Below are 25,371 nucleotides of genomic sequence, written 5' to 3'. Positions count from 1 at the left end.
ACACTGGGTCAGAGAGTTCCTGAATGCAACTCTCCCAACAGCGGAACAAACCGGAAAGAGTTTTGCGACAGTTCCGGTTGCAAATGTGTAAAGATGTCGCCGTCCTTATTTAATTTTGTCGACGCTAAAGACAAATTTACGGTGAGAAATAGCTGAATTGCCTTTCCTTATCAAAACACGAGTTGTTATTATATGCTATTTATCATCATTTAAATCATAGCTAGAATGCAGACTCGTTACTGCAACTTAATCCTTGTTCTCGTTCTGTTGTCGTAGCAGGTAGCAATGCTAGCTAAGCTAACCGTAAACGGTCTGTTAAGATGCATTTTTTCCTCTCTTAAATGTTTTCCTTTTCTCTCGCACACACTTACAGGCTTCTGCCAGATGTGCCCTAACTACGAAAACCAGCAAACCTTTGATAAATGCCTTCAACCAGATCCCCGGCAAGTAAGTCATGTTTAGATAGCGTCTGAGGTAACAAGATTTGACTACACTTCATTGCTCAGTGTAGTAACTAAGTCACGCGTCTGTAGCCATCACTTGTTTTTCACCTGTGTTACAGTGAGACGGAAAAGAAATCCACTCTTGACCAGGCTTTGAGGGGTGTTCTTGGTGATCAGATTGTAAGTAAATTAGTGGCTGCTTACTTCAAGTTAGTCCTGTAAACTTCATTAAATTAACTTTACTTCTTATTGAACACGAAAGCTTGAAATGAGTGTTTTTGTCTGCAGATTGAGCAGAAGGCGAGCTGTGATGACTACCTGTCCCTCATCTACCTGAGTATTAGCTCCGTTACAGAGGGTATGCCACTCAACCAGTTCATTTACTTAAGTGTCGGATGGGGTCATGATAGATCCAGGAACAATACACATCAATAAAGACTTGAAGCGGCTGACATAAAAAAAGAATGATCATTGCTGCATAACACATACTCTACTTGTCATGCTCCTACATTAAAGAAAGTGCAGGGACCTACACCAAATCAAAACTGAGATGGTAAAAGCCACTCACAAAAAACTTCTAGCCCCTTTGCTTTGCTTTTATACTTGTTTACCACCGTGCATGGTGTCTTTCTCATCAAAGTACTCATGTTTGCCTAGCTGCAAATCTCTTCATTGCAATACTGCATGTGTTCTGACATGTGGCTTATTGAGTGCTTGTAAAGCATTTATTTTTCAGCTAACTGACTGAATTGCTAGTGTGGAAGTGTCTTAAGTCTTAGGAGCAAAGTCTCTCACTGTGCTCAAAGCTGAAGATTTTTTGCTGTGTGGGATGTTGTGCCATCCCATTTCCCTCTCTCCATGCAGGTATCTGCTCTGCTACAACTCCTTTCCTCCTGCTGGGAGATGTGCTGGACTGTCTTCCTCTCGACCAATGCGACAAAATTTTCTCTTTCGTTGAGGAGAATGTGTCCACCTGGAAGTCGGTAAATGAGCTGCATCCTCTCATTAAAAGGCAGTTTAAGTATTTGTCCAGCATAATCTACATCACTTGATCACTGTGTTCTCTCCCTTTCCTTAGAACTCCTTTTACACTGCCGGGAAGAACTACTTGTTGAGGATGTGTAATGGTAATCACATTTCACTCTTTTTTTTTCTTCTTTTTTTTTGAGGAACAAGACTATATGTATAAAAGTCATAACTGTAACTGCTACTTTGTAACTCATCTGTCCACCTGTGTAGATCTTTTGAGGAGGCTGTCCAAATCTCAGAATACAGTTTTCTGTGGGCGAATCCAGCTTTTCCTGGCACGACTCTTCCCTCTGTCAGAGAAATCAGGTACGAGCAGCAATATCTGTATGTCGTTTTCAAATAAATAAGACGGCATCAATCCCTCAGAGATGCAGTTTACGTTAATAGTTAATTATGTCTGGCAGCCATGTTTTCAGCTTCTCTTATGTGTGTGTTCTGTTATGGTTTTTCCAGGTCTCAATCTACAGAGCCAGTTTAATCTGGACAATATAACAGTGTTCAATAAAAATGAACAAGAAAGCACTCTTGGCCAGAAGGTAAAGTGTCAACACCTGATAACAGCTGTGAACATTTTGAATTCAATCAAAAAATTTCAGTCTAATAGTATTTTATGTTTCCATGTTCATAGCACACAGAAGAAAAGGAAGATGGTATGGAGGTGGAGGAAGGAGAAATGGGAGAGGATGATGCTCCTGCACCATGGTAAATTAAAGTCTTTATCTAAAATGTTCCATAAAGTTTTTTGTGTGTTTTTTAATCTTTATTTAAATGACATGTTGGCTTGTCCCTGTTTGCAGTTCCATTCCGATCGACTACAACTTGTACAGGAAGTTCTGGACGCTGCAGGACTACTTCAGAAACCCTGTGCAGTGCTATGATAAATTCTCTTGGATGACATTCCTTAAGGTAATACGCCTGACTGCAAAGATAGAGAGAATTTTTCCTCCCCTGCTCTGCAATTGATCACAACAAACACCAAAATAACAACTCACTGCTAATGTGAATTCCTGCCTGTCCTGGTCAGTTCTCAGATGAAACCTTGGCAGTATTCAAGAGCTACAAGCTGGACGACATGCAGGCGTCTAAGAGGAAACTGGAGGAGCTGAGAGCATCTGGAGGAGAACATGTCTACTTTGCCAAGTTCCTCACAAGTGAGAAGGTGAGATAACAGTTTTTAACCCTGGGAATGATTTGCAGTTTGTGTTATTTTTATCTAGCTTTGACACCGCTCGAGGGCTGGATGACGTATGAATCCAGTTAGTGAACAATAAGCTGGTGTAGTCATTTTTTAACACATACTCAGTACTCTCTTTCTCCTCTCCTCAGCTGATGGATTTGCAGCTGAGCGACAGCAACTTCAGGCGGCACATTCTACTTCAGTACCTCATCCTCTTCCAGTACTTGAAGGGTCAGGTCAAGTTCAAAAGGTGAAGCATTCCTCTGACCTTGTAGGACAGTAAACAAACTTTCCTTTGCATGAAAAAAAAAAAAACATACACAAGTTGCTGTTGCAGGTTCATTTTTTTCTATGTCCTTGTGCTTGTGCAGCTCCAGCTGTGTTCTGAATGACGACCAGACTACGTGGATCGAGGAGACAACTAAACTGGTTTATCAGGTCAGTTTTAAATGTCATTGACATAGATCGTACATACTAGAGGCTACTGTAATCCATCCTTTTTACCAGAATGGTGTCCAGAAACCTGTATTAATCTGTGACTGTTCTCTTGTAGCTTTTGAGAGAGATCCCTCCTGATGGAGACAAGTTTGCCACCATGGTTGAGGTAAGCCAAGTACTGGGAATACTGAATACTGACACCCACATCCTGTAAAGGTTGTTGTTAGTTCTCTGTACGCTAGTGACACTGGGAATGTGTCTCTTGTTTGACAGCATATCCTCAACACAGAGGAGAACTGGAATTCCTGGAAAAATGAGGGATGCCCGAGTTTTGTGAAAGAAAGGTATAGCAACGTAAAGTTAAAACATAGTTATGGCAGATAATCTTTTTTATAATCATGTTTCTTTATATTTTACCACTGATTTACATGCTGCTTAGTCAGTTTTAATATGTCGTGTGTGAGGTTTGGGCGACTGTGCCAAAATGACTTGTTTCCTTTTTAACAGGACAGTAGATGACAAACCCAAAAGACCCACACGGAAAAGACAAGCACCAGAAGACTTCCTTGGAAAAGGGCCAGACCGCAAGATCTTCATGGGAAAGTATGTGATCTAACACAGGGCTGAGTAGTGCAAAAGGAAGAGAAGTGTGTTTTTTTATATATATATTAAGTCTCAGTTTTACTTCCATAATTTAAGCTCTTCTGTTTTGTTAGTGATGAGTTGACTCGACTGTGGAACCTGAACCAGGACAACATGGAAGCCTGCAAGTCAGACAGCAGGTCAGTGGCTCAGAGAACGAGGTAGCACTTCCCATTTACATTCACACTCACTCTATTGTATATATCAGTTTTGGTCTTTTTTTGTGTTTGTTTTATTTTGTCATTTTGCTTTGTTTACTGTAAATCTGATGTTTTTCTTTCAGAGAGTTCATGCCATCCCTGGATGAATTCTTTGCAGAAGCCATTGAGCAGGCGGATCCTGCTAACATGGTGGAGGAAGAGTACAAGTAAGTTTGCACTGTCACATGTCTTGCCAGTACCTTAGGGGCTTCATTCCCAGTTTCTTCACAAGTATCTGTTTTGTGTCTTCCTGTAAATCTGTGCAGGGTTGTACGGAACCCAAACTACGGCTGGCGTGCTCTGAGGCTGCTGTCCAGGAGAAGTCCACACTTCTTTCAACCAACTAACCAGAAGTTCAAGAGCCTGGCAGACTACCTAGACAGCATGGTCAGCAAACTGGCCAAAGAACTGCCGGTGAGGATTTTTTACTTTTTTAATTCATCATTATTAAAAACACATAATGATGCTCACACTAACTGTTTGCTGACACTAATACCATGATTTTTCATTCCTGACATGCAGAAGGACATCCCCTCTGAAGAGATCAAGACAGGGGAAGAGGATGACGACGATAATGGAGACAATCTTCTCAAGGACAGCAATGACAGTGAGTATGACCTGTCACTCCTTTCGATGTTGGTTTTTCTTTTGTGCTTTCATGTCTGTCTGTGGTGGAATACCCACCTGCTTTATTTTCTTTCTTGTTTGTGTTCTCACAACAACAACAACAAACAAACCTCTGTATTTTTTAGGTCTTAGTCATGATAATTAAGTCACCTCATCCACCACATATCCTTTCTTTTCCAAGCGTCTATTTTTATCATCCCTATTGTGTCTTTGTTCCAGGTCCAAGCATACAGAGCAAGCTGGTGACAAACCAGCAGATGGACGACATAGCAGCCAAACTGGGCGCTCAGTGGAAGATGCTGGCTTCTCATTTGGAGATGAAGGCGGCAGAGTTGCGGGAGATTGAAACAGATAGCGAAGATGTTGACATGCAGGCCAAACTGCTGCTTGTAGCCTGGCAGGACAGAGAGGGAACACAAGCCACCGTGGAGAACCTGGTCACAGCTCTTAATGCTGCAGGATTCTCCCAGATTGCAGACAACCTCAGTGAGGCTTAAAATAGATTATTTGTTGCTTTAAATCAGTACCTCCATTACATTGTTGCAGCATTCTTTTTCATACCAAAAACAATTGGAGACTAAAATTTTTGTATGTAGTTCAAGTTGAAAACCCTGTTTTTTCACTGTAGAAAATCCAATAAATGTTTTTTCTAATAAAACATTTATTAGATCATTCATTATCACATTCTCACAGAAATGAATCTCACATTTTGGTATAACAGTTTATTTTCACCACCTATGAAAAGCAATCAGTCAATAACTTATTACAGAGTGTTGATGGTTAGGTCTTACACATTGTGGCAGGGTGAGCAGGAGACCTGCACAGAAAAACAAAAGTCAAGCATAGCATTTTAAGGGTATACTCGTAGATGTCGGTGTCAGCAAGAATGTTCAAAGCTCGTCGAGTAAACCATCGTGGTTGAATCTCAAGCCTTTATTTAACTGCGCACAGTTCACCACAAGGACAACCTGTTCTGCACCAGGTTCCCAACACACTTCCCCCCCAAAAGAGCATTAGTGAAATTTTGGCAGAATTAAGCTCATCTGTCACTACATCCGAGAACAATTCCAGGAGATGATGCAAGCCAAGCACTTAAGAAAAGACCTTAGATTGAACCCAGATTTCCCAGAGGGCCAACAGGTGAACAAGGGCAAGTCTTTACAGTGTTGAGTGAAAATCTCCATAATACATCTGAGAAGATACAAGCCAGAATGTCAAGAACAACAGCTTGGCTAGGCATTTTTGTACAAGTTGATTAAATGACTAAAGAGAATATTTTGCTTTTATGATATGAGCACCTTATCAAAGGCTTTAAAAAATATACAATGTGTATAAAACATTTAATGAAACTGCAGAGCTAGACTTAAAAACCTCTTTCAAGGATCCAGTCCAGAGATCTCCTCTCATCAATCTCCATTTTCAAAGCCCACTATGGTTGAATATTTAACACCGTTTGACAGAATTTGTTTTACAAGCATCTGTGTTGGTTACAAAAAACAAAACAAAAAAAATTAAGGTCATCAAATCTTTAAAGACACCAGTTTTATTGCACATCTATGCAGACAGTGCTTGGAAATGGCAATTTGTATGTGTGTTGGATGTTGTCTTTGTCTTCTAGGAAATCTTCCATAGCTACTGTTCCTCTTCAAGTATTTCCAGCCGCCGAGGGCCGTACAGTAGAACATATGCTATATGCCAGTCTCCGCCACCAGACAGTCGCAGGATATCCTCTGGAGACACCAGACTCACCTTGTCATCATCAAACTTGACCCACTCATCTATCAGCGGGTGAGACCAAAGTACAAAGAGGAAACAGTAAGTTCCTGAGCACCTGGGTACACTAAGGATTATGTTCCTGTGTGTTTATGATATGTGACTGCAGTCACGACACAAACGTACTGAATATGCTGCTGTATTAAACATCTGTGGGTTACCTTCTTTCCTTTTGACCCATCCCACATAATGACCCGATGAGCTACTGCGGCCTTGGTGTGTCAACACAGCCTGCAGGTCGTAGTAACCGCTGTTGTTGGAACCAACATCTGCAAAGACAAAAAAAAAAAAAAAAAAAAATCAGCAGTGTGTTACAATTATTTCAACTTTGGCTCATAACTGACTGAAGACTTGCAAGGAAAATCCAACCTCAAATACTACTACAGTGCAAGATATCCAAGTAGAGTGCTTGGTATTGAGGCACTAAACTTTGTGACAGTGATATACTACAGAGACTAAAAAAACTCAAGACTCTGACATTTAACTATAACCTTTGTAAAGTGTAGGTCCAACAAAAAATAGTTTTGGCAGTAAAAGAAAAGGGCCATCTGCCTTTTGTAAATAGATTTATGGATAAATATTAAATACTGGTGGAAAATGTAAAAACCTAAATTAAAGTTCTCTCTGCTTCTGGAGAACGACACACTAAAACACTGGACACTAAAACCTGGTGTCGATGATTCACAGTTGAACACAAAATTATGCATAAAAATGGTGATGTATTTCCACAATATTCATACATTAAAGGATTTTTATTGTTCTGGTGAAATTTTCTTAACTTCTGGAATCAAGTAATGACAAAAACATTTTTTACAGCATTTAAGTGTCTTTATGGTGTAATGTCCCTTTAAAAAGTATACACTGTGTCAGTGTCATGTCTCAACGTACCGTCAGGGAATGAGAAAGGCTCATATTTCACCTCTTTCGCTGCATCTGGCTTCTTCAACAACTGATACAAAAGATAAAATAAAAATAAAAAATCATCAACATTTGTTACACTGTTAGGTTAAGGGTTAGGTTAAGTACAAAAATAAAACATAGGCCTTACCTTTTGCTGCTGTTTCTCTAGCTTCTTGTCCTCAACCTCCTTAAACTTTGACCTGATTGGCAGCATTTTCTCCTGGATCTCTGCGGTGCACAGCTCATAGACATCCAGCATGAGTGGGAACTTGACGTCCTTCAAAAAGAGACAATACACTATTGTTCCAGTGTAAAACTGTCAATAACAATGACCTCTGTTACAAGAGATTTTATCGACTCGAGACAAACCTTAAGGACTTTTGCATTGACAGACTCCTTCTCTTTATAGTAAAATCGGACCATCTGAACAGTCAAGTAGGCAGGGAGACGGCTCAGTTTTGACTAAAGGGGGAGGAGGGGGTAGATAAATTTCAAACTTGAGTTTGCAAGTACAGCGCTAGACGAGATCATAACTTTCAAATATCCAAAGGAAATTACCGGGAAAGAAAAACTTACAGATTTTATATACAAGGCGTTTCTTTCCAAGGATGGAGACATTTTTGTTATCTCTTCCTGCAGTCTCTGCAGAGATCAAACAGGCAGATGTGATTAGATCCTCATTACTCTGGAGACAAACTAACCATATGCCAGTTGGACATATTACACATTATATTGTGTTCATTTGTTTCATATGGACTAGACCTGGACAGACACGAAACATCCAAGATTCCCAAAGTGCATGACACCTTCAAAAATACTTCACTCAAATACATTCCTGAAGAAAGTAAAGTTTTTCTGATACATACCAGCCTTAGTCCTGTTGCAAGGTATTTCACCTCTTGGTTAATGAAGCAGCTGAGTTGGAGCTGGCTTTCCTTGCCCTTGATTGGCTCCTCCTCCTCAGACTCTGTGCATTTCATGCTGAACAAAAGAGTTAAGAAAAAGTCTGGCAAAGTGATGCCACGCTGCTCAGAGACCTTCACTGGGTCTTACGTCATTTCACACTGCTGTTTATGACTCCGATTTTTAGGGTCAAACCACACTGAACCAAGAAATAACATGGTAAAAAGGTGCTATCAACAAAAGCACACCGCAAGGATACGAAGTTTCAAATTCTACACCAAAATACTGGTCGATGAAGTTCTTCTTCGCAGAGGCAGAAGCAGCTCCGCTCTCAGACTCAGTCTGACGATTGGAAAAAAGCAACATTTTACATGTTATTTGTCCTCCAGTTCTCAATGATGCAGGCATTGTTCCATATCATTTAATTATAAAAACACAAGGTAAATAGAAATACAAAATAGAGTTCACCTCCATGGGAGTCTCTGGCTCTAGTGGCTCCAATTTCTGCTGAAGCACTCTCATCATCTGCAGCCAGCACTCGTTCGCATCCTGAAAGAACAAAAAAACGATGCCAAGAAGTGAGACCATGTGCTTTGTGCTATTATAAGAACCTAACTGAAAGACATATGACATGATTACATTAATTTCAGAGACAGTAATAAGTGGAGATTCTCACCTGCTGCAGGTACTGTCCCTGGTCCCCCTTCTCAGCAAACTGTGGAAAGGCCATGTGAAGGAACTGCAGCAAAATAATGGGTGGGAGGCTGGACGAGGTCTTGTCCATGGTCTCATATAAGTCACGAAGGGCTGAGGATACAAATATATATGTAATAGTAAATTTAAATATATTAACATATACCTGTGGTTAACAATACACTACACCTCATACCTGCTGTGATATATTGCGATGGTGCGTTTGCCCCTGAAGATCGCAGAGCACCTGTATACCTGCAGAGGGAGACAGATAATTTCAGCAGGATGGAAAGTATAAAAAACAACAACAACAAAAAGCAGGACAAAAAAGCAAATTTAAATCAATGCATTTCATCGTTGTAGCTTACTTAAGCAACTCAAGCTTCTGAATATGTTGCGGAGATCCAAAAATAGCAGAAAAACCCACCTTCTAAGGGCAGTTTTGAGCTCTGGCACAGAGCGCAAACACTGCACTGTGGCGTTCATGTAACAGGTGTTACCCAGGTTTGTCAGCCCACAGGGCAGCTCCATCTGAAAATAGCAAGAGTGTTGGATAAGATCCTCTGCAGTTAGCAAGATAAAATTCAGACAGAAATAAATATACTTAAAAAACAAACAAACACATTTCTTTCTTTTTTTGTCACTGATCAATCTTCATTGTTTATGTAAAAACCATTGGAAAAACCTGCCAATACCTTTTTTTCCTTTCCACATGTTTTAATCAAATAAAAAGTTCCGTTCAATTTTTTTTAAATGTATCCTTAATTAACAGGTTTAATTCAAGTATCTAAGAGTTTCCATTAGTGTGGGTGTGATTAGTGCCATGTAGCTACAGTGAGTCACTCTGCTCTGACAATTTGCGAACACATAAAATGATTAAATTTGTGCAGATTTCAATGAAGAGCTCTAGATGCTGGCATCGTTACAGGCAATCAAATCAGCCACTCTCTTTCCCTTTAAAACATGATGACACTGCTGTGAGGAACTGATAATTTCCTAACTGAGATAAGACTGCAGACCAAACAGCAGCACAGTATGGGGTGACAAAGCAGTTTGTAATTCATACTGCACTTTGTGTTTGTCTCCTCAGTAAAAATATTCTGTAAACAATGGAATAAATTCATTACGATGAGAAAACACCTTGCTTTGAATGACTAGATTTCTCTCTGAATCACAAAAATGCTTAAGTTATTTTCAGGAACAGGTGCACTCAAGAGGGTATGTACTGTGTATTTTGTTTTTAGTTTATTATATTCTCTACTTGGTAAACATCACACGTCAGCTCGGAAAGCAACAATCAACATATTTGTTTTAGGCGTACTGGTAATTTTCAGGCTTACTCACCGCTGAGGCCAGCTGCTCCTCAGTCATGTCCTCTACAAACATAGGCCGGACAGCAGGCTCCTCCGGCAGGGCATCTGCTGAGCCCATCATCAGCAGAGTCATTCCCTACAAAAAAGAGAAATACACTAAAATGTAATAATATATATTTTTTTTAAATGTTGTAGTAGGAACTGCTTGTTACAGTATATGCTTCCTATCAAAGTATAAATACTCACATTTTTCAGTTTAATGTTTCCCCACTCGTCATCCTAGGGTAGAGACAAGACACAAATTAGCTCCTAAGGAACTGATACAGGACTCTTTATTTCGCTTACTGTCAACAAATCCCACAAATGTGTTAATACATCTCTCAGTACTATCCTACTTCCCCTATCATGAAGTCAATTTTTTCCTAAACCAGCTGAGCACTGCACTTTGTAATAAACGCTACTGTATTTGTTGGGGACTATTTTAAGCTGTGGATTAATACACATTTGATGCATTAGTGAATATTTATGAAAGCAGGATGGTCTATGAAGGATCAGCTCAAATGAAACTACAGTGCCCATGTTTGCCATGATAAAGGAACATGTCAATACATGCTATGGTGCGGCCAATAATTTTTTTTAACAGTTCTTCTACAACAATGGGATTCTATAATGTGTTATCAAGCTTTACGTTTGGTAGGATCAGATAATTAATGGCAAAATTGTTTGTTTTGATCTATTCATGGGATCTGTTGACAGCAAGAAAATGTGTAATTGCCTTCTCTTTTGATAAAAGAAAAGCTGTAACACAGTATTTTTCCTCCTTCCCACTTCAGAACCGGGGTCTTGATTATTGTTTACCTTCAGAGTGCCTCCCTTCACCATGACCTTCTGTCTGTCTGGCTGAACTCCTGTCAGTGCAAAGAGCTGAGCCTTGAACACCATGGGTGGTTCCTCCGTGTTCAGCTCTACTGCATCAAACTTCTCTTTGCCCCATTTGACATTTACTGAAACGGACACAGTGGAATAGCACATGCCCATATGTTAGTCTCCATGGGAAAGTGTTGGGAAAGACCATAACTTTGTCAAACTGCTGCCATGTATGACACAGCATCTAGATGAAGTGAAGTGCTTCAAGGAATCGTGCAGCTAGCGGATTTGTCCAACTCACTACCGGGCTAAAAGCACAACGTGAAAGCTAACAAATAAATAGCCCTTGGCTCCCAATTTAATGCGATACAGCGGCTAATTAGCCATTACAAGATATATATAACGCCTATATAAGGTGACTGTCATTTGTAAACGGAAAACTCATGTTTTACATGCATTGTTGATCTCCAACAAGCCGCAACTGCAGGGTAAAGCTTATAAACTGTACACTCATGATTTGGCTAGCTTTGTTAGCAATGCTACTTGAGCTAGAAAAGGCGTGATTCAGTTATTTTCATACGGGTGCAAAGTTTAACATGCAAATGTCTTAAAATCACAGGAAAACAAGATAAAGTCGCTGCGCTGTGCTATGAAACAAAGACCTTAAATAACCACTTAAACCGCCGTAGCTTTCTAACTGTTACATAGCTAACATGGCTAGCTGACAGTTAGCTAGCTGTTTTATGTTTTGTCAGATGGCAGTTAGCATAGCCGGCTTCACCTAGCAAATCCTCTTAACACCGCAAACAAACAGCAACACGGTTAGTGCCAGGTAACAAATTTCTATGCTCCCCTACGTCAAAATATTGTTTTAAGGAAAAACTCAACCAGTGGCCTAATAAGGCTGACAGACTGCCTGCTACCATTAGCATGCTAACTGCAGATCATGCTAAAGCTAGCTAAGCTAACAAGCTAATGCAATTTACGCTGCTGCACTAAAACACGTGTAAGGATTGGTGTTTTTATTCTCTTTTTCCGTGGCAATGAATGTGCTGTGTTAAAATGATAACATACCTGTAAACACCGGCATATTTGGCAAGCTTTCACTTCCTCAACTCTTTATTTTTTCCTGTTTCAATCCACCGGGGCGCGAATGAAGAGTTGGCTAGTTCTCAGTCTGAACTTCATTCAAACAGAATGACGCTGCAACAACACGCTGGGAACTTATCGATGTGCTCTGACATCTGCTAACCACCCTGCCGCATGCAGCGCACTCCGCGCACTCAGACTAAACACACCCAGATTCTTTTTGAACGGATAATTTAAAGATATTTATTACGGTGTTCACGAGAGTCAGGGTTGTTGTTTCTGAGGCTTAACCAGTCCACAGCACTCCGAGCAGGTAACATAAAAAAATGTGTGTTCTGTAATTGACGCACCATAGATGGATTCACCTGCTGGATGAAAAATAATAAGATAATGAGCCCCAGGAAGTGTGTATAGTTTTTCCATGCTGAAATACTACCTGGACCAGCATTTACTGTATGATCTGATTATACACTAACTCATTTAGAATATGCTGTGTAAGCACAAAACTGAAATAATAAAAGGTCTTAAAAGAGGCAAACAGAACCTCTTTTCAGACATGGCTTTAAGAGGAGAAAATAAAACAGAACCCACCCTAAGGCCTTTAAGTCAGATATTGTGCTTATGCACAACATATTCCCAGTTCTCATAATAATGCAAAGTTGGCACACACTAAGTCTGGAGCTTTCCCATTTGGCCTCATTAGCAGTCTAGTTTTGGGATGGTTCCATGTATAGCCTGATAGTAAAAATATAGAACCAACATTGGGTATTGGCAGTGAAAACTAGCATACAATGAATGATAAAGATATGTTTATTGACATATCCATCAGTGCGGACTCCAATGCAATTAACCATGCAAATTATCCAAGACAAGAGTAGATCATAGTTCCAGTGCTTTTTTTTTTAACTGAACAAAAAGTTACAAATGAAAAGATTGCGGAGGTATTCCATAATCCTTATGTCTCTCTTATTATATACACTGTTGGGGGGGTCTGCATTAACGGGACATTACCGCGTTAGACACACAACCTGTAATTGTTAACAAGGACAATCATCGACACAGGTAGGCTCGCTTTAAGTACACCATCCCAAAATTTGTCATGTGATATGAACGGAGTCTGGGGACTTTGTTTTTGACACGCTAACTCTATTGCAATGTGTCCATAGAGAGGTAATCTAATATATATATTTTATATACTCAAACCAGAAAAAGTAAGTTCTGATAAAACCACAAATGTGTGGTGATTTCTTAAAAAATGATGGAAGAGTTAAGATTTGTCTTGTTTTGGAGGAAAAAAAATAAACAGACAGACAGATATGGCAGTAAAATCAATATCCAAACGTTAAGGCACTAGGTGGGCCAAATGCTACACCTGTTTAGTCTTCTACAAATAATTTACAATTCAAACAGTGCAGTTTTACATTTGTTAACTTAATGTTTTCCTTTTGAACCATTTATCTATGAATCAATGTAAGGCAATACATTACAAAAAAAAAAAAACAATACAAGAAAAAAAATATTACAATGTACCAAATAAACAAAAAAGAAAAAAAAAAATCAATTAAGTTTTAGGACTCCTATATGCCATTACAATGGAATATTCCTTATGGCTTGGAGCAATAAAAATAATTATAATAATAAAAATAATGCATAGATTTAAATGATGATCTTGCATGCTCCTCACTCAATACATCTAATACTCATGTCCCAATACTCTGTCCCAAACCTGATAAGTGACTTGCAGAGTGATAAGAATAAAGGCAAAAAGGTCAGAGACATTAGATGAAGGCATCAGTCTTTCTTTTTTTTTTTTTTTCTTTTTTTTTGTAGCTGGAAACAGAACTATGCTTGCATTTAAGCTTGAGTATCTGTCAGGTGGGGAAAAAATTACAGAACACATATTTATTTTCCACCCCTGAGACACAACCACTCACTGCAGATCTGAAATACCTGTATGACAGTACCTTAAACCAAACACATACTTGCAGGAGTCCCAGCAAAACCCCCTTATACCTTCCCGTTTCCATCAGAACTGTTGTATAATATGAAACACAGAATGGCTCCATGACATAAGTCCCTCTATTATCGCTGCATTGTCCATGTTTAGTTTGAGACAAGTGTGCCATCTTCTGGTAGAAATGGAGAGCTGCAAGTTTGTTGAGTTGGATGATGGTTTTTCTCTTGAAGAAAGGCAGCGGAGATGGAGGGGAGGAGGGTATCAGGCCTCTTAATGTCCATGATGCCTTGTGTCTGACGTGTTACAATTTCCAGCGCTGCTTATTTATTGATATATTTTTTTCTTTTTAATGAATTTTCTATGCAATACAGGTTTCTCCGTTTTTGAGGATGAGGAACGGTTCAGATGGTTAGCTGAAAGAAAGAATAGAGACAGGTGTCCAGTAAAAGAAAGATAATATTTTAAGCTTGGTTAGTAACCCAATTTAAGTCAACATACAACAGGAAAGCTTGCTTACAGACACTGCAACACCGTTAACACCTTTGCATCGTGTTTGACAGGTACTGTCAAAATCCTTAATGTGGACCATTGTAATGAGAATCATGTAGTAAGTCTACAAGTTAGTTACTGAACCCAACAACACATTAGTGCCAATTAGAAAAAAATGAGAATCCCAAGTGTCAACTGGAAAGAGCCCAGGAGTCAACCAACCAACCAGGAAGTGTCTCGTGTTAGAAACACCCAGTAACACAATTAATAAATAGACAAGTTTGAAGCTGTAGACAAAAAGTCTAAAAAAAAAAATAATAATAATAACATCAACACTTTCTGAAGAAGTTCCTGTCAACAAGTGCTGGATGTTGTGTCTGCTGCTTGGAGGCTGGACTGCGCTCTGCTACAACACAGGAGACAAACAGCAGGTCATGTGACTGACTAGACCACATTTCAGCCCACCAGATGGGATAAAATAAGACTTCTGACTGCAGCACACCCTCACTCACTGCCTAAAACAATATTACAGTGCCTTATTGTTGGCCATGTAGTTAGCTGTAGCTATCTGAACGCAAGTGAAAAAAAAAATTATGCACAACCAGAGTAAAAAGAATACAAATTGTCAAGTTACCTCAGTTTTCCTGTATTGCTTTTAGGGTTCCTGCGGAAGGACTGGTTTGGTCCAGAGCGAGTGGACATAGAACGAGGAGAGGCTCTTGAGAATGTAGATGGTGGGGTCTTGGGAATCTTCTTTCCCAGGTGACCGATCCATTTCTTCTGCTCATCTTGGGTCAGGGCCAGCAGGAGCATGTCCCGGGCAGAGGTCACATCGTAATTTACTGTAGGGGACGGCATAAGATGAGGTTTATCAAGAAACACCTCTGACAAGTATGACACTGAGGTACCCTGGATCTAAGGCATCTTCTTGATGAGCTGATTATTTGTTTGGTCTATAAGATATGAGAAAGCAGTGAAAAATGCCTGTCAGTTTTACGAAGCCTGACTAATATATTTCAATGGCTTGCTTTGTCCAACCATTACTCTAAACCCAGGAGGATTTGGTTTACTATTGCAGATGAGGAAAACCAACAAACTATGACTGAAATTAATTATCTCTTATCAAGATTAATGCAGATTAATTATCAGCTGATCAGTTTATCCACCATTCCTTAGACTCGTATTTCATGGTAAAATTGCAAATAAATAATCTGTGTGACTCAAACTCCTTAAAGGTCACTGTGAATCTCCCCAATGCTTATAAAGTCATGTCTAGATCAGGGCTTCAACATCAACTGGAAATATATATAGTTTACAGCCCATCAGCTATAAACAGAAAATAATCATATGTATAACATATAAAAGCTCTAAGAGTAAAACTATGTATGTCCAATATCACAGCTTAGACAGTTGGCAGGTTACCTTTGCAAGGAGCAATAACGTCCTCCTTTTTGTCGAGGTGGTCCTTGTGGCACTTGACGTGGCAGCGGCGACACTCAAGGGCCGGAGGCGGCTTGAAGACGTGCCACAGAGGCTTGGCACAGGCCTCGCAGTTGGAAGGGAAGTGATATAGCGTGGGGATGAACTCGTGGCCTTTGTGTGGGAGACAGTTGGTCTTGTCGCCCTGAGGGACCGTCTCCATGTCCGCCTCCTTCCTGCACTCCCCCTCGTTGGCATAAAGAATCTGAACGCAGACAGAGAAAAAGGAGCGCATTTCTGAGGCTAAGCATAACTTCTCGGAGAATCTGACATTTTGACATCAGAGGGAAGTGCAGAGGAGGACACGTGGTCAGACTTCAAAAATCTAGAGGACAGGAAAGAGTCTCCAACCTGGAATATCCTTGGAATCTCTTCTGTCTCAGCCCGGTACACGTCTCCTTGAGTGACTGGTCTCACATGAAATAGTTTGCTGCAAAAGAAGACACAAAATTAGCAATTACATATCAGCACTACTGACTAGTAAGCGCACCCCCTGCTCCACCTCCTCTGTAGATAAGTTGTGTTCGTGTAGTCTGCATTTTATTGTCAAAAGGAGCAAACAACGGGAACAAAAAACACTTACTCGATATCTAGTACCATTGACGGGTTGGACTGTTCCTTATCCTGCTCATCGTTGTAGAACAGAATCTTCTTACTGCTCACCACCACATACTACAAATATTACAAAGACAATGAAAGGAAGGATGATATTGTTTAAAAAGTTGGCAGCATAACAAAGTTTAACACAACACTGGCTAAGAGAGGAAATGCCAGGAAATAAACATACCTGCTTCTTCCATCCGTATCGCTTGATATTAGCACGATTAGGAATGGACAGCCAACCCTCCAATCTGGATTCTGCATGTGAAAAAGTTACAAATCAATACAGTGTATTTAAAGGCACTAGCCATACAGTGATTAAATCCAAACTCAACTAGGGGAAAAAAACAAAACAAAAGTCAAGTCATAAAAGTCAGAACTGTTTGGTAAATAACACCAGTTGAACCCCATGAGGAGCTCCGCCAGCATTATGGTAACTGCGCTGGAGTAGGTGACAAGGGACAAGTTTAGATATTCCATGCTGCTACTTACACACTCCCCATGCAGGAGGAAAATATTAGACATAGGTAAGTGCTTCTTACAGCATGTTAACAGAGCATGGAAGATTTTATCATTTCAAATCATGTTAAAAGCTCCATAATAATAGTTTTGCAGCAGGAATTAGCGATTACATCCTTCCAAGTAGCTTGATCACTCACTCCTTTAATAAAAACAAACATATTCCATATTTAAGTTATTTGGTGTTAAAATTATAACTTCAAGTGCATGCAGCTGAAACAACACAAGCTAAACAGGAACAGTGAACTAAGAGGGGCTTGTCTGCTAACGTGACACTGTGAGGGAGGTCTTTGTGTCCAAAACGAGCAGTACATCTGGGTGAACATGCCGACAAAAAGACAAAAACAAAATTAGAAACTAAGAGTGTTAAGTGTTTGAAGCACAGAGTGCCATTAAAAACAGCTTTTTCAGTTTCAAGACACATTTTGAAAGGTGCTGAGAGTGACGCGGCAAACCTCACACAGGGTGTAGTCAGTAACCTCTGATGTGGTGGTTGTACTGTTAGGGCTGACCTTGTAAGCAAATTCGCTGCCAGCGTCGTCATTTAACACCCCATTAACGTTAGTCAATACATTTTGTTTGCCACGCTGTTTACTTCCCCACTCTATCAGGCTTCTTTCAAAAGTGTTTGATGAACTCTCCCCTATCAGAGATGGCTGTGTCACCTCTGGCAAAAAAACGCTCAAGAAAATCAGAAGAAAAGACAAAACACACAACAGCTGCAGCACAGGCCAGGCAAAAAGGGCTCGTCCACTCAGTTACTCACAGAGGGAAAGGAATAGAAGTTACAAAGATAAGAAGAGCAAGGAGAACCAACTGGACATGAGGGAAATAAAGAGAGAATGGTTTAACCACAGACACAGGACAATGTACATTGGTATTCAAGTTAGATCTTGTATGGGAAAAAGATGAGTTTACTTTCATTTATCAACTGGTAACCAGTCGCTTGACTTTCATAACTCTGTCTCAGCTTTCAACCTAAATGTACCAAACCTAAACCCACAAGCACCTGTTGAACAGTCTGTTCAATAAGCACCTGCTACTATTTCTAAATGTACGCAATACATTTATAGACAGTAAATCAATTTTTTAACTCCCTAAAAGCATATATTAAACACTGCAAATAAAGTGACAAAACTAACAGTAACATTTAACTGACAGTAGCATTTCTCAACGTGTTATGTCCTTTTTGTTAGTAAGATGTTTTAAAAAAAAATCCAGACAACCACATATATCCTGCATTAACCAAGACACAGTAAATCAAGATCTGTAACATTAGAAACTTCATAAGTGGAACACGCAGTGCCTTATTAGAAGAAAACACAAGGTGTGTGTTTTTTAACTATGCAGATACTACTAAACTTCATTTCCAATATTTTTTGTAACCTGTATTTGAGACTTGTGTTCCTTTATTAAGTACCAGAAGCAGCAGTGTCCAATTAACCCCTGTGGTGACCTTACCTGCGATGTTGCTGTCTGTCTCATCTGTCTGCAAACTGGTGACGCTCGAGTTATCCATGCGCTGCTGCAGGTCGTTCAGTTTCTCCCGCAGCTGCTCGATGTCACTCTCCTTGCTGTCCAGCTGCATCTGCAGCTCGTTGCGATATGTGCATTCTTCTGCCAGTTGCTGTTGGTAGGGAAATTTTGATTTTGATTAAGAACAAGGAAAAATCCTGATTATACCAGCCTCTAGCATCCTGAGTAACAGCTTACCGCCTGCATCTCGCTTAACTCCTTCTGGTACTTGATGGCCATGTGGTTAAACTTCTCTTTCTCCTGGTTTAGCTCCAGCTGAAGCTTGCGGTTCTCCTTCTCCTTCTTCCGCAGGTCGGCAGTGCTGCCCTTCTTCTTCTGGTCCAGCTTCATGTCCTTGCGGTTCATGATCTCTGCCAGCTTGTTCACCGCCTGACAGATTGAAGTAGATTAATCAGCTACTGTTCTCCACTCGTATTACCAGCCCTCACCATCTGACTAAAAGGATGCATCTTTACCTGAGTCTTCAGCGTGCGCTCTGTGTTGAGGACCTTCTCGTAGTTGGCCTTGATTGTATTTGCAATCTCCTCCTTCTGAGCTACATACTCTGTCAAGGGAAAGACAGTCAGCTTGTGCAACAGCATCATTTAATTACAGTATAGCAGGGGGATACAAAGGTCAACAAAGGGATTGTACCTTCTTCCTGAGTACGAAGCTTCTCATTCAAATCTGCCTTCTCTTTGCTGAGGTTCTCCACATCTTTGGTCAGAGTTTTATTAGATTCCTCGAGCTGCACAGAAAGATGAAAGTTACTAATCTTCCCACTCAATGTTGAGACAAACAAATCTGATTAATATGGTATCTTACTGAGAGAGCAGTAGAGGGGGATATTTAGGTTTCACTCACCCGAGCAATGGTGGCCTCCTTTTCCCCAACCTCCTGCTTATGTCTAGTCGCTGCCTTCTTGTTCTCCTGGCTGAGCTCAAAGTACTGCTCCTCCTGAAGTGCCCGGGCGAGCTGCTCTGACTCCGCCTTGGTCACTGTCAGATCCAGCTGGGCAGACAGGGAGTCCCTTTGTCCAGGATAAAACAGATTTTCAAAGTTAAATGAAATCCTCATCACTTCAGCTCTCTTCAAACATGGGATGATAAAATCTTGACAAAACAACAGGATATATAAACACCAGCTGATAAATAATCAGTATTTGGATGGTTAAGTCTGTGAGTTGCAGGAGTTGCAGGGCTGCAGTGTGCATGAAGAGAATTCAGTTTCTTACCTTTCACTGCACAACTCCTGCACCTTTTTATGAGCTTCTTGTACCTGCCGGTTCCTTTCCTCAATCTCCTCTTTTAGTTCCTTGACCTGAGTTTTGTAAAGCGTCTGAAGGAGGACAGAGAGATAATTCAGACATTCACTTTCATGCTTAATAAAGAGGACAGAGAAACTGGATGGACTGAGGCTTATACTCACAGAAAAATACTGTTCGGCCTCAAGCTGGTCCTGAAGTTCCCTCATCTGTCCCTCGTTGCCTCTGTATTGTCTGGTAATGCATCAACAAAGATCATTTCATAATTAAATCCACATTTCTGACTAGTTTTACACACTCAAAAGTTTGAGCACTTTCTAAACACACTCCTCTAAGTCAGCCACTGTAGTAAATGCAACTGAGCAGCACAACCAGCAGCACTGGCCACTGCGCTCGCCAGGGGATTAGCGATGGAGTGGATGGAGCTGGACTCGGTAAACCTTAATCCTGTGGTGTAAACACTGTCACAGAACAGCTTTGGCATAGTCGCCCTCTAAGCTGGAATAATAGCACTTATTTGAAAATAGCAAGCAATTGTGGGGCAATTTACGCCTTGACTTCCAAAGAGCATTACTGGGCAGCGCAGCAAATAACAGAAAATTGGAACTCCTGGCTGGAGCTGCTGCCAGTGTGTATGAGAGTAAAAAATAACTGCACAATGGTGCAAATAACCTCAGACTTTCAAATTTTCCTAGAAAACATAAGGGTTTGTTTATTTATTCATTTTCTATTCTGTTTCTATTTGTTTATTTTATGCACATTAAATTAGAAAATATCTTGAGTAATGTAAGTAGTAGATAGAAAACATATATATTTCACAAAAAAAATTGTAAAAAGATGACTCACTTGGTCAGCTGTGCCAGCTGGAACTCCAGCGAGCGTTTACTCTCTAGTGCTGTGTTGATCTCCTGTTTGAGCTGCTTCTCTGAGCACCTGAGACGGTCCACCTCCTGTGTGCGGTTCTTCAGGTCACTCTGAGCCAGGAGGCGCTTGCTTGACTCCTGCTCTACCTGTATCCGCAGGCTCTTCACCTGGGAGAAGAAAGACGTGAGAGAGGTGAGATATCACAGATATGAGGCCCACATATGCTGTGCAAAGGCATCTTTATTTGATATGCTTGAGTATTAAAATGACTGCCAAGTTGAGAGGGGTTACTTACCTCATCTTCCAGCCTTTCCTTTTGCTTCATCAGCTGCTCCATCTTCTGCACAGACTGCTTGAGGTCAAACTCCAGCATCGAGCACTGCTTCTCAACCTCCACTACCCGGCTCTCAGCTCTCATCCTCGCTCCGTTCTCTTCAGACATCTTCTGCTGAACAGCTGCAAAAGGAAAGACCAAGAGTCAATTCTTCCCTACTGCCTACGGACAGAAGGTATGGGAATAAATGTGACAACTGGATTAACACAAAATCTGATTATCAGCAGCTAATGCATGTTTTCTCACTGTTTTCTCTTTTACCAAACACATATTCTGATCTTTGAACCTTGTTTTCTGTCAACTATCAATGTGAGTTGAACCATTTGAATCATTTTAATCAAGAGAATCGTAGCATGGAACATACTTGCCCATGAAAGGCTAGAGTCTTTTCCAGCATACACTAGGTGAAAGGCAATAAATCACCTGGACAGATCATCATTCTATTGTAAAAACTGTTAAGTGTCCGGCTTTAATATGCAATGAGGCAAAGTCCTGACACGCTGACTGGCTTACACTCCTTGAATTCCTCCCACCCAAACAGCCCCTGGAGGTAAGGCTGATAAGATTGTGGAAAAGAAAGACAAAGCAGGAAGAAAGTGATGGGCTGGGAAAGAAGTTACATAAAATGCAGGTGGAAAGTCAACAAAAAATAAGAAATTGAGAGAAGGCAAGGGAGGATTGTAGATGGAAAAAAGGAACTCAAATAGAAAAAAGCATGGGGGAGAAACAGTGAGTGGGGCATGCTCCAACACAGGACTGGCATACCGTTCATGGCAGCTGATTTGGCTTCTTCAATAGACTCGTATTTGTCAGTGAGCTGTGCCCGCGTCACCCTGTGTTCGGTCTGTTCCTGCTCCAGACGCTGCTGCAAGGTTTTCAGTTTGTAGTTCAGGTCTATCTCCAGGTTGTTCTTCTCCTGGTGGGGGGGAGGGTTAGAAGCAGGAAAACTTGCATGAAGCAAACTGAACAAACCACAGGGTAGAAGCTTTTACATATATGTATAAATATTACTACTACTAGTATGTGTTGTGTTTACCTTCTCCAGGTTATTGCTCCTTTCTTGAGCCTGTTTGCGTTCTGACTCCACTTTGGAGAGGCTGAGCTTCAAGTTTTTGTTGTCCTCTTGCAGCCCTGCCATCCTCGCTAAGAATGACAGATAATGACAAATGGTCACAATCATGGTTTTTATTATATATTTATTATGGTACTTTCATTGCTAAAAACTATTTCATAGTTTTCACAGTCTGTGCCTCATACTTCTTTGACATACTGTTTGACTTATGACTTTCATATCTTGTTTCCTATTAACAGATAACTGGCTGACAGATAAATCAGAGATTGATTTGTCTGCTGTGGGCGTTGTCAGTGCCCAGGCATGTCTGACATCAGTGGGAGAAGTGAGGGATGGCTTCCATTTACATGGCATTTGTGCAGCTGGTCTCAAATGTCTGAGCAAGAGTGAAATTTGAAACCAAGCAGAGTTGGTTTAAAATATTCAATTTCTGTGATGCGATCAAGCTGTCATTGATTTTAGCCAAATATTTTAAGTACAAGTGTTGGATTAGCATGCGTCAGTGCCGTCATTTGCGTTTCAGCAGGCCAGTCACCTTGCAGTTCCCTGATCTCCTCGGATCCTTGGCTGTAGTTCCTCCTCTCCGAGTCCAGGGTGCTCTGAAGAAGCAGGACCTCCTTCTCCAGCTGCGCCTTCTCTCCGTCTGCCCCGCGGCTCCTCTCCTGCAGCTCGCGGTTCAAGCTCTCCAACTGGCTCATTGACTTCGCCATCTCCGTGTGGCTCTTCCTCAGCCTCGCTGCCGTGTCCGACTCCGCACGCAGCAGGTCGTTGGCCTCTTCCAGCTGCCAATCAAAAACAGAGAAGAGATAGAGCTAAATGCTTTGCCCTCCATTAGTCCAGACTGTGTATGTGCATGTGCCATGAATACTGTACCTGATTCTGCAGCTGGGCAATCTTGTCATTGGAGGCTTGCGAGTTCTGGCTGATCTTCCTCATATCTTCAAGCTGCTCCTTTAAAGTTGACACTAGAAATAATAATACAGGAAATTAATTAGACAGGGCTTCGTTTAAAATCCTATTTCAAAACCACACAAAATAACATCTGCAAATTCCCAATTAAAATCACATTAATTATATGCAGTGTATCAATTCTAACAGCTTATAGCTTGTTAATCCACTTAGTGCTATCGTCTGTAACAAGAGGAAATTCAGAGAGATGTGCAAAGTTTAGCACTTAACTAGATCTGTAGTTAGCAGTGAGCAAGGAGAAGGGGGTTACACCAGGATACCAAGTAATCCAATAGGGCATACAGTATGTCGTGGCCAGATCGAATGATACTGAGAGGTTGAGGGCATTACCATGTAACAAAACTATGTTTAAACACCGACTATATCACCACTTCACTCTGCAATTATGCAATGCATCTGAATTCTACATCAGCTGCACCTCATTATTTTTTACCCTCATTCTCCAAATTGCGCCTCTTCTCTGCCTCCTGGTCAGCTTTTCTTTGGTACTCGGTGAATCGGTGCTGCAGCATGATCTTGTCCTTCTCCAGCAGAGACATGCTGGCCTCTGCACTCTTCCTAAGGTTTGCCTGTGGCAAGGAACAACAGAGCAGCTATCATGTGGCAGGAACAAACCAAGCCTTAATCTAGCCTCTGATTGTAAACAGTCATTTATTCAACTTCATTGCATTACCAAAACATAAAAACTGTAGCTTCAGCATATCTTTCTTCATATGGATGTAACTGCAAAACAATTAAAACTGTCCTAAAGAAAAACTGAAAGAAAAAATGTGTCAGAATTTTACCTCTTCGTCAAGTTCTTTCATTATTTTGTCAATCTTGGTGTTTGATGTCCTAGGAAGAAGAGAGTTTGAGAAAAATACATTTAATGTCTCTTATGTCAAGCTCTGAAGAAGTTACATAAAAATCTTATTTGCACTGTAGCATGTAAAAGAACCATCTTTTACATGCTACAGTGCAAATAAGATCTTGATAAAAAAAAGGTCATAATAAGTTATCTATGGCCCTTTTTGCATTTACAAATATCACAATTTAACTTGGCATGATAAAACAACTTTTTTTTAGAAGTAAATTTGTATAGGTTGGTTCTCACTAAAACTCAATGGTTCTTCCCATGTCTCTGTAACACTGTTGTTTGTCAACCTGTCTCAGAGACTCAAGAATTTGCATCAGGTCTTTGGTTTGACTGAGTAAACAGCTACTTTTTTGTGTATGAGTAAATTAACTGAACCATACCTGCATTTCTGCTCCAACTCATCCTTCAGCTGCATCTCACTGTGGAGCTGCTCCTCCAGATGGTAGATCCGTTTCTGCAGGTTTTCCAGCTAAACAGAAACATGCATAAAATGCATGAGGTGAGATGAAAAATTTGGTAGATATTCCACATCCTGAAAACTTTTTCTTAAAAACAGTGGTCTGCTACTCACATGACTCTTGTCTTCCTTTGTGGAGCTGCTACGCTTGTCACTGGTCTTTGTGGCAGTAGAGCTGCGCAGAAGGCTGGAAAAAGAAAAACACTTTTTATGAGTATCTAAATCCAACAATTAAACTATTAATACTTCTTCTTAAAGTAAAAAATGCCCTATTTCTTAAATAAGTTGAAAAATATACATAACACCCTTATAAACTTCATAAACAGGGCAATAGAAGAGTTCACATATCTCATTCAAACAATGTCATCCATAACAAATTGATTTCCACCATAACGAGTGAACTGTATAGATTGCTAATGAGGTCAAGTTACTTTAAGTCGTAAAATACAGAATGAACAACGCATCATGTCACAGACACATCGCTGTAAAAACCCTAATTTTATATACATGCAATTGTAACACAGTGTGCAACAACATCAGGCAGACTTACTGCTGATTACTGTAGTAAGTGAAGCCTACGAAGGGCAGCTGGTTGCCCACAAAGGCCTTTGGTATGGGAAAGGTCTCCTCCTCCCCCCGATCCTCCTCAATGTCGTCAAAGTTACTGGTGTCAATGTCACTGCTCAGTTCGGGCACTACTGGAGCAGCCGCTGCACGTAGCAAGGAATGAGATGGATGATTCATGATGATGTAGGAGAAATAGGGCCACCACAGTTCATCACATATAATAAGTCAGTGTGTTAAAGGCACAGTCTGCGATGCAAATGCCTCAAAACAAAAATTCAAAATGACTGAAGGTCTTCAAATACATGGCCGAACACTGGACACAAAAATCTAAGTAA

General features: G+C 40.5%; 3 protein-coding genes across 5 annotated transcripts in view; 1 reads left to right on the top strand and 2 right to left on the bottom strand.

Moving 5' to 3' along the window:
- Nucleotides 1–5,216, top strand: thoc1 (THO complex 1). The gene is made up of 21 exons (XM_018676324.2): nucleotides 1–141; nucleotides 374–447; nucleotides 563–623; nucleotides 732–801; nucleotides 1,308–1,426; nucleotides 1,522–1,570; nucleotides 1,683–1,778; nucleotides 1,926–2,008; nucleotides 2,101–2,174; nucleotides 2,270–2,378; nucleotides 2,497–2,631; nucleotides 2,799–2,899; nucleotides 3,021–3,087; nucleotides 3,203–3,253; nucleotides 3,361–3,431; nucleotides 3,595–3,690; nucleotides 3,804–3,869; nucleotides 4,013–4,096; nucleotides 4,196–4,343; nucleotides 4,452–4,536; nucleotides 4,776–5,216. The coding sequence occupies exons 1-21, from the start codon at nucleotides 94–96 to the stop codon at nucleotides 5,051–5,053; spliced, it is 1,965 nt and encodes a 654-aa protein (XP_018531840.1). The 5' UTR covers nucleotides 1–93; the 3' UTR covers nucleotides 5,054–5,216.
- Nucleotides 5,217–5,263: 47 nt separating this feature from the next.
- Nucleotides 5,264–12,262, bottom strand: usp14 (ubiquitin specific peptidase 14 (tRNA-guanine transglycosylase)). Its single transcript, XM_018676325.2, has 16 exons — nucleotides 12,080–12,262; nucleotides 10,997–11,142; nucleotides 10,385–10,417; nucleotides 10,170–10,274; nucleotides 9,253–9,356; nucleotides 9,022–9,080; nucleotides 8,809–8,939; nucleotides 8,601–8,681; nucleotides 8,392–8,474; nucleotides 8,096–8,210; nucleotides 7,806–7,871; nucleotides 7,599–7,691; nucleotides 7,378–7,506; nucleotides 7,218–7,278; nucleotides 6,491–6,598; nucleotides 5,264–6,334 (listed from the first exon to the last, which is right to left on the bottom strand). The coding sequence occupies exons 1-16, from the start codon at nucleotides 12,093–12,095 to the stop codon at nucleotides 6,189–6,191; spliced, it is 1,476 nt and encodes a 491-aa protein (XP_018531841.1). The 5' UTR covers nucleotides 12,096–12,262; the 3' UTR covers nucleotides 5,264–6,188.
- Nucleotides 12,263–12,886: 624 nt separating this feature from the next.
- rock1 (Rho-associated, coiled-coil containing protein kinase 1) overlaps nucleotides 12,887–25,371 on the bottom strand; it is a 28,265-nt gene continuing 15,780 nt past the window's right edge. Inside the window, exons 10-33 of one of the 3 annotated variants that reach the window (XM_018676322.2) lie at nucleotides 25,020–25,179; nucleotides 24,584–24,656; nucleotides 24,393–24,481; nucleotides 23,942–23,990; nucleotides 23,590–23,725; nucleotides 23,061–23,152; nucleotides 22,723–22,969; nucleotides 22,152–22,258; nucleotides 21,881–22,031; nucleotides 21,077–21,237; nucleotides 20,764–20,948; nucleotides 20,082–20,151; nucleotides 19,888–19,991; nucleotides 19,518–19,683; nucleotides 19,308–19,401; nucleotides 19,130–19,218; nucleotides 18,852–19,043; nucleotides 18,600–18,765; nucleotides 16,807–16,877; nucleotides 16,603–16,691; nucleotides 16,371–16,449; nucleotides 15,963–16,224; nucleotides 15,175–15,382; nucleotides 12,887–14,464 (exon numbers count right to left, since the gene is read on the bottom strand). In XM_018676322.2, the coding sequence (XP_018531838.1) occupies nucleotides 14,461–14,464; nucleotides 15,175–15,382; nucleotides 15,963–16,224; nucleotides 16,371–16,449; nucleotides 16,603–16,691; nucleotides 16,807–16,877; nucleotides 18,600–18,765; nucleotides 18,852–19,043; nucleotides 19,130–19,218; nucleotides 19,308–19,401; nucleotides 19,518–19,683; nucleotides 19,888–19,991; nucleotides 20,082–20,151; nucleotides 20,764–20,948; nucleotides 21,077–21,237; nucleotides 21,881–22,031; nucleotides 22,152–22,258; nucleotides 22,723–22,969; nucleotides 23,061–23,152; nucleotides 23,590–23,725; nucleotides 23,942–23,990; nucleotides 24,393–24,481; nucleotides 24,584–24,656; nucleotides 25,020–25,179 (3,044 nt within the window). In that variant the 3' untranslated portion in view covers nucleotides 12,887–14,460. The other 2 variants (XM_018676321.2, XR_007813024.1) reach the window with 2 other exon arrangements.

The sequence above is a fragment of the Lates calcarifer genome, linkage group LG4 (assembly GCF_001640805.2).
Source record: "Lates calcarifer isolate ASB-BC8 linkage group LG4, TLL_Latcal_v3, whole genome shotgun sequence".
Classification (NCBI taxonomy): domain Eukaryota; kingdom Metazoa; phylum Chordata; class Actinopteri; family Centropomidae; genus Lates; species Lates calcarifer.
The sequence above is the reverse complement of the archived record's forward strand: the minus strand, read 5'-3'. Positions and strand labels throughout refer to the sequence as shown.

Excerpts from the sequence above, each read along its gene's own strand:
- usp14 (XM_018676325.2), bottom strand. Across the intron at positions 9,357-10,169 it reads AGGAGCAGCTGGCCTCAGCG|ATGGAGCTGCCCTGTGGGCT; the intron begins GTGAGTAAGCCT and ends TGCTATTTTCAG. Across the intron at positions 6,335-6,490 it reads ATGGGTCAAAAGGAAAGAAG|ATGAGTGGGTCAAGTTTGAT; the intron begins GTAACCCACAGA and ends ACCCGCTGATAG.
- thoc1 (XM_018676324.2), top strand. The coding sequence starts at position 94 with ATGTCGCCGTCCTTATTTAATTTTGTCGACGCTAAAGACAAATTTACG. Across the intron at positions 1,571-1,682 it reads CTTGTTGAGGATGTGTAATG|ATCTTTTGAGGAGGCTGTCC; the intron begins GTAATCACATTT and ends CCACCTGTGTAG. Across the intron at positions 3,691-3,803 it reads CGCAAGATCTTCATGGGAAA|TGATGAGTTGACTCGACTGT; the intron begins GTATGTGATCTA and ends CTGTTTTGTTAG.